The sequence below is a fragment of the Gigantopelta aegis genome, chromosome 7 (genome assembly GCF_016097555.1).
Source record: "Gigantopelta aegis isolate Gae_Host chromosome 7, Gae_host_genome, whole genome shotgun sequence".
In the NCBI taxonomy this organism is placed as follows: Eukaryota; Metazoa; Mollusca; class Gastropoda; order Neomphalida; family Peltospiridae; genus Gigantopelta; species Gigantopelta aegis.
Window position 1 is genome coordinate 37258241 of NC_054705.1, and position 12548 is coordinate 37270788.

Below are 12548 nucleotides of genomic sequence, written 5' to 3' on the forward strand. Positions count from 1 at the left end.
TTGCTTAGTGAGGTCCGGAGGCATATTGGAAAAAAAGTCACCAGTAGGGGGAGGGATCGACCGATCCCCCCCGACCCCCCCCCCCCCCCCCCCCCCCATTGGCTACGGGCTTGCTAAAGAAAGGAAATGGTTTATTTAACGACGCACTCAACACATTTTATTTACGGTTATATGGCGTCGGACATATGGTTAAGGACCACACAGATATTGAGGGAGGAAACCCGCTGTTGCCACTTCATGGGCCACTCTTTTCAATTAGCAGCAACTAAGATCTTTTATATGCACCATCCCAAAGACAGGGTAGCACATACCACGGCCTGTGATGTACCAGTCGTGGCGCACTGAGTGGAGCGAGACCTTGATATAATTAATCACTAATAGGCAAACACACCACCTGAACAAACCCGTCAACATCTACGTACATTGAATCGAACGGCACAGTACTCGGCCTTAGTACAAACAGTTAAAGTTTGTTTTGTTTAACGACACCAGTAGCCTAGCACATTGAATGTCAAACATTTGGTAATTTTAACATATAGTCTTAGATTCTTATTGTGGAAACCCGCTACATGTTCCCATTAGTAGCAATGGATCTTTAATATCCACCATCTCCGATTCTCACAAACAGTTAAAGTTAAAGTTTATTTTGTTTAACGACATCACTAGAGCACATTGAATGTCAAACATTTGGTAATTTTGACATATTATAGTCTTAGTGCGGAAACCCACTACATTGTTGTATTAGTAGCAAATGATCTTTAATGTCCACCATCTCACCATATTCTGGCTAGAACGAGAAATAGCCCAATGATCTCGCCGACGGGGATTGATCTTAGACAACGCGCATCAGGCATTTTACCCCTGGGCTATGTCCCGTTCACAGTACAAACAAATTAACTTTTAGAGGGACACGGACCTGTAAAAGTTCGCTGTTTAGCCTAAACCATCAACTTTTGATTCTCAGGGAAGATAACTCATAGAAGCGAAACAAAAAAGAAAATGGCGACACACGTGTGATAGGACATATTTTGCACAATAATGACGCTTGCAGCACATTTATAGTTATTATCTTGTTGACAAAAGGTAATTGCAAACAGCAGGTATCCTGTCTTTTTATCGACAAAATCTGAAAATAACCATATGTTGCACACTAAATGGCTGAAATGTGCTGAGGTGTTGTTAAACATTCAACATTACATTGATGATTGACATGTATCCCTTGTTCTTTTTGTTGATAAATCGTTTTTTTTTTTTATTATTCCACAACACCATAATTGCATTATTTCTGTGTCTTGAAAAAAGTTCTGCCCATTACCTCCAGTATGTGATGATGTGCTTGAAGATGGCGGAACTCTTGTCCTTGGGCTTAAGTAAAAAGTGGGGGGTTGGAGGGAATGCAGAAATTATTTTACGTGTTTCAAGGTTGTTTTTACACTATAATGCCAGCATTGGCAATACCAAAAAACCCCAGAAGATACCTAAAATAAGCAACTAAGACAGTGTTAAAAGTGACTATAAATGTAATACATCTATGTTACGTATGTACTTCTTTTTATTTACATTGTGCAAGGGAAACAAATAATTTTGTTCTCAGATGACACATTTTTGAGAGGGACTTTTTTTTTTATCACCATTACAAAATAGCAACCATTGACCACATCACAGGATTTTTTGACATCTGAAACGAATAGTACGATAAGTAAAATAGAAGTGTTTTGTTGTTGCTACACATACATACGTGTACATTGCATATTTAAACTATTTATTTTAACAGTGTTGTTATATATTATTTACACAATGATATATATTAATGAATAATACAATACTTTCTACAGGTGTGAAGATTGTCTTTTGTGTGTATGTGCAAAGAAATGTTTTTACACAATGTACTATGCCCTCCACAAGACTGTAAATCAGGAAATGTTACCAAGCATAAAATGTTAGCAAATTTAGTGAGGCCGTATAAGACGCTAATACTTCAGGACACTAAATTTAAAGAGTCATAAAACAGACGGTCTCCCAAATAACTTGGATCGATCCCCATCGGTGGCCCCATTGGGATATTTCTCATTCCAGTCAGTGCTCCACAACTGGTGTAACAGGCTGTGGTATGTACTATCCTGTCTGTGGGATGGTGTATATATATATATAAGGTCTCTTGAAGCCTGTGAAGTGGCGACAGCAGGTTTCCTCACTCTGTATAAGGGCAGGACATAGCCCAGTGGTAAAGCATTCGCTTTATGCATGGTCAGTTTGGGATCGATCCTCGTCGGTGGACCCATTGGGCTATTTCTAGTTCCAGCCAGTGCTCCACAACTGGTGTAACAAAGGCTGTGGTATGTACTATCCTGTCTGTGGGATAGTACATATAAAAAATCCCTTGCTGCTAATCGAAAAGAGTAGCCCATATAGTGGCGACAGCGGGTTTCCTCTCAAAATCTGTGAGGTCCTTAACCATATGTCTTATGCCATATAACCATAAATAAAACATGTTGAGTGCGTCATTAAATAAAACATTTCCTTCCTTCTCTCTATATCTGTGTGATCCGTAACCATATGTCTGATGCCATATAACCGTAAATAAAATGTGTTGAGTGCATCGTTAAATAACTTTGGTGCAATTGTTTTGTCAGTGATTAACTGAACACACAACAATGGTTGCATGCATGCTATTGATTAAACCAAAAGGATAGCAAACAACAACAGTTAGTTACTGCAATTTGCTTCTAATTATTTAACTGTGTAACATAAAAATATATCAAAAGTATCATTTCAGCTGATCCTACAACTTAAGTTTATTCTTTTTTATTTTCAGATCTATAATAACCTAGCTAATGTTTTATGCTGCTTATTTGGATTTTGATAAATTTTAAGATTGCTAATATTTTATGATTTACAGTTGTCCTTTTCTAATGTTCATGATTAGAGAAATAAATTACTTTATTTTATTCTTGATACTAAGCAATGGCGAAGAATTACAATCCACAGCAGATACCTCCACGGTGGCTGGAGTGTCCACGGAAAGGTCAACTGCTAGCAGGTACGATATTTCATTGTTTACAAAAACGATGGCCGGGACGTAGCCCAGTGATAAAGCTCTCGCTTGATGCATGGTCTATCTCAGTCAGATTGATCTCCGTTTGATGGGCCCATTGGGCTATTTCTCATTCCAGCCAGTGAACCACGACTGGTGCATCGAAAGCCGTGTTTATTCTGTCTGTGGAATGGTGCATATAAAAGATTCCTCTGCTTCTCTCTAAGACTATATGTCAAAATGACCAAATGTTTGACATCCATCAGCCAATGATTAATATATCAATGTGCTCTAGTTGTGTTTAAATGTTAAACTTTTAACTTTTGTTTACAAAAATCAATACCAGGCCACTCCATTTGTAAAAACCAGTTCAGAAATCTGTTGCTCTTCTGATAATACATTCACTGTACGATTTTGAGGAGAGTCTGGGAGCCAGAGGCTCGCAAAAATCATATAGGACTCTAGATTGGCTAGTAATACGTAGTATACGAGCCCGCATGCCTCGTAAAAATTATTTGTACAAATTACATTGATTCTTCAAAATGACACGGTCAACATACAGTAACAGTATCTCTCAAAATCTTGGGAAACCACAGTCTTGAATAGCGACCTTTTCCATCGTGTCATGCAAAACATTTAGTGTATCTTCTATTCTACTGGAGACACTTGACAGAGCTTGCTGGGTTGGTTGCGAACTCTAAAGATTTTTAAACAGGGAGACCATACAACACTTACATTTTTAAAACCAAAATTGCCCACTGTAATTGCTAGTAAAAGATATCAAATAAGGAGAGCTGTTCAACTTCCACACATCAAAACAAGTAATTGCTCACCTCTTCTGGGAAGGCCTGTAGAATATTTCCTTGAAAATTATTAAAAAGTAGTTTTAAACAAAATTTTAAAAGTTTCTTTTTGTTTAACGACACCACTAGAGCACATGATTAATTAATCATCAGCTATTGGACGTCAAACATTTGGTAATTCTGACACATAATCATCAGAGGAAACCCGCTACATTTTTCCTAATGCAGCAAGGAATCTTTTATATATGCACTTTCCCACAGACAGGAAAGCACATACAACCAGCCTTTGAACAGTTGTGGTGCACTGGTTGGAATGAGAAAAAGCCCAATCAGTTGAATGGATCCATTGAGGTGGTTCTATCCTGCGAGGCAAGCACCTCAAAGGAGCCAAAATGTTATTAGCCAAGTATTAAAAGTTGTAGTCACTTTGGATGAATATTAGCAATTAGCTAATTTGGCAATGGACATACATACATGTATAGAGTATTTCCTTGAAATGAATAAAATGTTAGTTTATGGAATATTTTATTAGCCAAAGACTAAATGTTGTAGTTATTTTGTATAATTTTTTTTTTAGCAATTGACTAATTTGGCAATGAACAGGGTCAGCCCTGCTGCATTCCTAGTGGCAAGGAGTGGTGCATTGGGGCCAAGTAAGAAAATTTGATTTGGAGATTTTAACTTTTTTACAAGACATTGGGGCCAAGTAGAAAAAGATATTTAGAGATTTTAGCTATTTTACAATGGTTGAACATTGAGAGAGGACAGACAGCAAATTGAGAGAGGACAGACAGCAAATTCTGCTCACAACAAACAACATGCTTTCTGATAGTCGGTTTCACAAGCTGGTTTTTCTTTCAGTCATATTTTTGGACGTATTTCATTTAACATATGTTGCCGTCTTTTGCAGGTAAATTCCTCCCATTTAAAACTCCTCTGGATTCACGGTACCGAGAGCAAATTCCTGATGAAAACGTCTTTGACTTGGATATGCTGTTTCTATCTCTGAAGGCTTACAAAGTATGTTTATTTTTTAAAATGCTATACAGCTCCTCTTGTTGTGGGTTAGTATATCAAAGGCTGTGGTATGTGCTGTCTTGTCAGAGGATAAGTGCATATAAAAGATCCCTTGCTGTTAATGGGAAAATGTAACAGGTTTTCTCTGAAGACTAAATGTTAGAAAGTATCAACTGTTTTAAATGCAATAGTATTTCTCGCTCCAGCCAGTGCACCATGACTGGTACATCAAAGGCCGTGGTATGTGCTATCCTGTCTATGGGATGGTGCATATAAAAGATCCCTTGCTGCTAATCGAAAAGAGTAGCCCATGAAGTGGCAGCAGTGGGTTTCCTCCCTCAATATCTGTGTGGTCCTTTACCATATGTCCAACGCCATATAACCGTATAATCACATAAAGAAATGAAGGAAATATTTTATTTAATGACACACTCAACACATTTTATTTATAGTTATATGGTTAAGGACCGCACAGATATTGAGAGAGGAAATCAGCTGTCGTCACTTCATGGGCTACCCTTTTTTTTCGATTAGCAGCAAGGGATCTTTTATATGCACCATCCCACAGACAGGATAGTACATACCACGGCCTTTGTTACACCAATTGTGGAGCACAGGCTGGAACGAGAAATAGCCAGCGGCGGACCCACCGACGGGAATTGATCCTAGGTCGATCGCACATGAGTCGAGCTACATCCCGCACCAGTCACATAAACTGACTGAAATATTGTTCTTTGTGTTTTTGTTCTTGGGATTTAGCTCAGTCAGCTGAGTGCTCACTTGATGTGCTTCGTCACAGGATCGAATCACCTCGGTGGATCCATTCAGCTGATTGGGATTTTCTTGTTTCAACCAGTGCACCATGACTGGTATATCAAAGCAGGCCGTGGTAGGGCTAGCTCTGGCACTTGCCAAATTCACCAGTTGTCAATTTTGAAAGCAGTTGGCAAATTTTATTTTAGTTTGGCGAAATAATTTCATGTAATAATTGACATTTTAAAGAAAATAACTGATAATTTCTGCAATTTTTGAACAAGTTGGCAAAATGTTTTGCTCACCCAGAGCTAGCCCTGTGTGGTATGTGCTATTCTGTGTCTGTGGGATGGCACATATAAAAGACCCCTTGCTGCTTATCAAAAAGAGTAGCCTATGAAGTGGTGGCAGCGGGTTTCCTCCCTCAATATCTGTTGGTCCTTAACCATATGTCTGACGCCATATAACCGTTAATAAAATGTGTTGAGTGCGTCGTTAAATAAAACATTTCCTTCCTTCCCTTACTACAATTGGAAAAAATATAATGGTTTTCCTCTCTAAGACTGTATCAAAATTACCAAATATTTGACATCCAATAGCCGATGATTAATAAATCAATGTGCTCTAGTGGTGTCATTAAACAAAAAAAAATACACTTTTTCTTGGTTATGACTTGATGTTTTGTTAAATTTACAGACGAGAATGGGATTGCTTGTCGATCTGACGAACACGACCAGATTCTACAACAGCAGGGAGGTGGACAATCATGATTGTAAATATGTTAAACTGCAATGCAAAGGGTAAGTCAATTGTATATTAAATATATAAACTTTCTTCTTCTGTCCCAATCAGTGCCCAACAACTGGTGTATCAAAGTCCATGGTATGTGTTGTCCCTGTACAGGTATGCAGGGTTCACACTGGAAAATTTTTTGGTTTAGCTAATTTTCTGATTTTTAGATGATTTCCTTGAAAATTATTAAAATGTGGTTGATTTAAAGGGATAGACCCTGGTTTTTAAAACACTAAGGCATATTTTTCACTATTAGAGCCGTTTGTGATCGCTGAAATGAAACATTACAATATAATATTATAATATTTTATTGTTTAGATTATCCATTTCTGTACAACCGAAGTGTTTCTGGTCGTCCTGGTGTTTCTAATACCACAAAAATGCATTTTTTATATTTTTAAAAATGCATGTGCATCTGAGAAGTAATGATTATGGAGTCGCCTTTTAGTCTATTTTTAAGTGTATTTCAACATCATAGATTCTTGTTTCACTCTGTTGTATTCAAATTTGTTACAGGTTTATAAATTAACCAACTGTGTCTATTTTTACGAGTTGAAACTAGAGTCTAGGTGAAAAATATGCATTAGTGTTTAAAAACTAGGGTCTGTTCCTTTACGGAATATTTTATTAGCCAGAGACTAAATGTTGTAGTGACTTTGTATGAAAATTGGCAATAGGCTAATTTGTATACAATGTGCAGGGTGAGCCCTGTGTATGTCTGCGCTCATCACAGTGTTCATGTAGAGGCACTGATTTTCCGCAATTGCGGAATCGCGGACGGAATCACGAAAATACCTATCTGAAACGGAATTCCCGATTTTTTTCCAAAACATTATTTAACTTTAATTAGCGCATTTGATTAATTAAAATTTACTTTTCGAACTAGAAACTATGGACACCGACATCTGCCTGTGCTACGCTACAACACTAGTACCTTTGTATGTTACGCCAAATGTTTAATGTAGAGTATCTAGACGTTTTACCAGTCGTGTTTTCTTCGCTTATTCCCGGCGATTTAACGGGAAAAACCGAACATTGTGAGCTAAAATTGTCTGATATTTACTCACGTGAAAGATATATTATGTTATGTTTGCTTATTAATTTTTAACATTTGCGGCATTGCCATATTTCCGATCTCACAAAGGAATGCAGTAATTGCATATTGTATGCCAGGGAAGTGGTTTATAGTGACACTAGTGTGATCGTTTGTAATTATTTTCCCGATCATATCGTAAAGAAAACCGAAAATGTCCGAAGTCTGTGTCGTGGCGTATTCGTGTTTAAATTTAAACCAAAAATAAATACAAACTACTGACATGTTTTGCCTCATTGCATATTTATTTTATACCAGCAATTAATTGCGGTGTGTGTGTCACTGTGTGTGTGTGAAACAAAAACAGAATTTGTTTAATACTGAAATGGAAAAAAACCGGAATTTGTAACATTATGAAACGGAAAAGGGAAAAATCTGAAACGGAAAATCAGTGCCTCTATTCATGTAACAAATTAGACTGAATTAAACTGTTTTGTTGTTAAAACTATTTTCTCATTTATTTATTTTATTTTTTTGTTTGCAGAAGATCTGAGACACCCAGTGAAGAACAAACTCAAATGTTTATAGATTTGTGCGAACGTTTTCTGCAACAAAAACCATTAGATGTTGTGGGTAAAAATGCTTTTAAAATTTAGTTCATTAAACTACTGTAGCAAGCTGTTTACCATAACTCAAACGTTATTTCACTCGGAACATAAATTCAATAGCAACTGGTAACTCATTATTGAGAAATCTATAGAGTTTGTCTCCATCTGTCTGAATTTTTAAAGATTATTTCACTCGGAACATAAATTCAATCGCAACTGGTAACTCATTATTGAGAAATCTATAGAGTTTGTCTCCATCTGTCAGACTTTTTAAAGATTATTTCACTCGGAACATAAATTCAATAGCAACTGGTAACTCAATATTGAGAAATCTATAGAGTTTGTCTCCATCTGTCAGACTTTTTAAAGATTATTTCACTCGGAACATAAATTCAGTAGCAACTGGTAACTCATTATTGAGAAATCTATAGAGTTTGTCTCCATCTGTCAGACTTTTTAAAGATTATTTCACTCGGACCATAAATTCAATAGCAACTGGTAACTCATTATTGAGAAATCTATAGAGTTTGTCTCCATCTGTCAGACTTTTTAAAGATTATTTCACTCGGACCATAAATTCAATAGCAACTCATTATTGAGAAATCTATAGAGTTTGTCTCCATCTGTCAGACTTTTTAAAGATTCCTTTTTAGATATCAGTACAAAACAGAACCTCTCTCAAGGATTCTCAAAACTAGTTTCGAGAAGTGTAAATCTCTAAACTTGATACAGGGCTTCTAGATTATGGTAGCCCCACTCCCATGGCTAGTGATATTCAATGTTGGGCTAGTAAATAACTACTATTGCCATGCCTGACAGGGCTTCTAGATTATGGTAGCCCCACTCCCATGGCTAGTGATATTCAATGTTGGGCTAGTAAATAACTACTATTGCCATGCCTGACAGGGCTTCTAGATTATGGTAGCCCCACTCCCATGGCTAGTGATATTCAATGTTGGGCTAGTAAATAACTACTATTGCCATGCCTGACAGGGCTTCTAGATTATGGTAGCCCCACTCCCATGGCTAGTGATATTCAATGTTGGGCTAGTAAATAACTACTATTGCCATGCCTGACAGGGCTTCTAGATTATGGTAGCCCCACTCCCATGGCTAGTGATATTCAATGTTGGGCTAGTAAATAACTACTATTGCCATGCCTGACAGGGCTTCTAGATTATGATAGCCCCACTCCCATGGCTAGTGATATTCAATGTTGGGCTAGTAAATAACTACTATTGCCATGCCTGACAGGGCTTCTAGATTATGGTAGCCCCACTCCCATGGCTAGTGATATTCAATGTTGGGCTAGTAAATAACTACTATTGCCATGCCTGACAGGGCTTCTAGATTATGGTAGCCCCACTCCCATGGCTAGTGATATTCAATGTTGGGCTAGTAAATAACTACTATCGCCATGCCAGACAGGGCTTCTAGATTATGATAGCCCCACTCCCATGGCTAGTGATATTCAATGTTGGGCTAGTAAATAACTACTATCGCCATGCCTGACAGGGCTTCTAGATTATGGTAGCCCCACTCCCATGGCTAGTGATATTCAATGTTGGGCTAGTAAATAACTACTATTGCCATGCCAGACAGGGCTTCTAGATTATGGTAGCCCCACTCCCATGGCTAGTGATATTCAATGTTGGGCTAGTAAATAACTACTATTGCCATGCCTGACAGGGCTTCTAGATTATGGTAGCCCCACTCCCATGGCTAGTGATATTCAATGTTGGGCTAGTAAATAACTACTATTGCCATGCCTGACAGGGCTTCTAGATTATGGTAGCCCCACTCCCATGGCTAGTGATATTCAATGTTGGGCTAGTAAATAACTACTATTGCCATGCCTGACAGGGCTTCTAGATTATGGTAGCCCCACTCCCATGGCTAGTGATATTCAATGTTGGGCTAGTAAATAACTACTATTGCCATGCCTGACAGGGCTTCTAGATTATGGTAGCCCCACTCCCATGGCTAGTGATATTCAATGTTGGGCTAGTAAATAACTACTATTGCCATGCCTGACAGGGCTTCTAGATTATGGTAGCCCCACTCCCATGGCTAGTGATATTCAATGTTGGGCTAGTAAATAACTACTATTGCCATGCCAGACAGGGCTTCTAGATTATGGTAGCCCCACTCCCATGGCTAGTGATATTCAATGTTGGGCTAGTAAATAACTACTATTGCCATGCCAGACAGGGCTTCTAGATTATGGTAGCCCCACTCCCATGGCTAGTGATATTCAATGTTGGGCTAGTAAATAACTACTATTGCCATGCCTGACAGGGCTTCTAGATTATGGTAGCCCCACTCCCATGGCTAGTGATATTCAATGTTGGGCTAGTAAATAACTACTATTGCCATGCCAGACAGGGCTTCTAGATTATGGTAGCCCCACTCCCATGGCTAGTGATATTCAATGTTGGGCTAGTAAATAACTACTATTGCCATGCCAGACAGGGCTTCTAGATTATGGTAGCCCCACTCCCATGGCTAGTGATATTCAATGTTGGGCTAGTAAATAACTACTATTGCCATGCCAGACAGGGCTTCTAGATTATGGTAGCCCCACTCCCATGGCTAGTGATATTCAATGTTGGGCTAGTAAATAACTACTATTGCCATGCCAGACAGGGCTTCTAGATTATGGTAGCCCCACTCCCATGGCTAGTGATATTCAATGTTGGGCTAGTAAATAACTACTATTGCCATGCCTGACAGGGCTTCTAGATTATGGTAGCCCCACTCCCATGGCTAGTGATATTCAATGTTGGGCTAGTAAATAACTACTATTGCCATGCCAGACAGGGCTTCTAGATTATGGTAGCCCCACTCCCATGGCTAGTGATATTCAATGTTGGGCTAGTAAATAACTACTATTGCCATGCCAGACAGGGCTTCTAGATTATGGTAGCCCCACTCCCATGGCTAGTGATATTCAATGTTGGGCTAGTAAATAACTACTATTGCCATGCCTGACAGGGCTTCTAGATTATGGTAGCCCCACTCCCATGGCTAGTGATATTCAATGTTGGGCTAGTAAATAACTACTATTGCCATGCCAGACAGGGCTTCTAGATTATGGTAGCCCCACTCCCATGGCTAGTGATATTCAATGTTGGGCTAGTAAATAACTACTATTGCCATGCCAGACAGGGCTTCTAGATTATGGTAGCCCCACTCCCATGGCTAGTGATATTCAATGTTGGGCTAGTAAATAACTACTATTGCCATGCCTGACAGGGCTTCTAGATTATGGTAGCCCCACTCCCATGGCTAGTGATATTCAATGTTGGGCTAGTAAATAACTACTATTGCCATGCCAGACAGGGCTTCTAGATTATGGTAGCCCCACTCCCATGGCTAGTGATATTCAATGTTGGGCTAGTAAATAACTACTATTGCCATGCCAGACAGGGCTTCTAGATTATGGTAGCCCCACTCCCATGGCTAGTGATATTCAATGTTGGGCTAGTAAATAACTACTATTGCCATGCCAGACAGGGCTTCTAGATTATGGTAGCCCCACTCCCATGGCTAGTGATATTCAATGTTGGGCTAGTAAATAACTACTATTGCCATGCCAGACAGGGCTTCTAGATTATGGTAGCCCCACTCCCATGGCTAGTGATATTCAATGTTGGGCTAGTAAATAACTACTATTGCCATGCCAGACAGGGCTTCTAGATTATGGTAGCCCCACTCCCATGGCTAGTGATATTCAATGTTGGGCTAGTAAATAACTACTATTGCCATGCCAGACAGGGCTTCTAGATTATGGTAGCCCCACTCCCATGGCTAGTGATATTCAATGTTGGGCTAGTAAATAACTACTATTGCCATGCCAGACAGGGCTTCTAGATTATGGTAGCCCCACTCCCATGGCTAGTGATATTCAATGTTGGGCTAGTAAATAACTACTATTGCCATGCCTGACAGGGCTTCTAGATTATGGTAGCCCCACTCCCATGGCTAGTGATATTCAATGTTGGGCTAGTAAATAACTACTATTGCCATGCCAGACAGGGCTTCTAGATTATGGTAGCCCCACTCCCATGGCTAGTGATATTCAATGTTGGGCTAGTAAATAACTACTATTGCCATGCCTGACAGGGCTTCTAGATTATGGTAGCCCCACTCCCATGGCTAGTGATATTCAATGTTGGGCTAGTAAATAACTACTATTGCCATGCCTGACAGGGCTTCTAGATTATGGAGTAAATAACTACTATTGCCATGCCTGACAGGGCTTCTAGATTATGGTAGCCCCACTCCCATGGCTAGTGATATTCAATGTTGGGCTAGTAAATAACTACTATTGCCATGCCAGACAGGGCTTCTAGATTATGGTAGCCCCACTCCCATGGCTAGTGATATTCAATGTTGGGCTAGTAAATAACTACTATTGCCATGCCAGACAGGGCTTCTAGATTATGGTAGCCCCACTCCCATGGCTAGTGATATTCAGTGTTGGGCTAGTAAATAACTACTGCCAT

General features: G+C 39.2%; 1 protein-coding gene across 1 annotated transcript in view; it reads left to right on the plus strand.

Moving 5' to 3' along the window:
- The first annotated feature begins 984 nt into the window (after positions 1–984).
- The window catches only part of LOC121377111 (mRNA-capping enzyme-like), a 39339-nt gene continuing 27775 nt past the window's right edge, over positions 985–12548 (plus strand). The window contains exons 1-5 of the mRNA XM_041504995.1: positions 985–1083; positions 2963–3040; positions 4748–4857; positions 6304–6407; positions 7977–8065. Of these exons, the coding sequence (XP_041360929.1) occupies positions 2965–3040; positions 4748–4857; positions 6304–6407; positions 7977–8065 (379 nt within the window). The 5' untranslated portion in view covers positions 985–1083; positions 2963–2964. The remainder of the gene's footprint in view (positions 1084–2962; positions 3041–4747; positions 4858–6303; positions 6408–7976; positions 8066–12548) is intronic.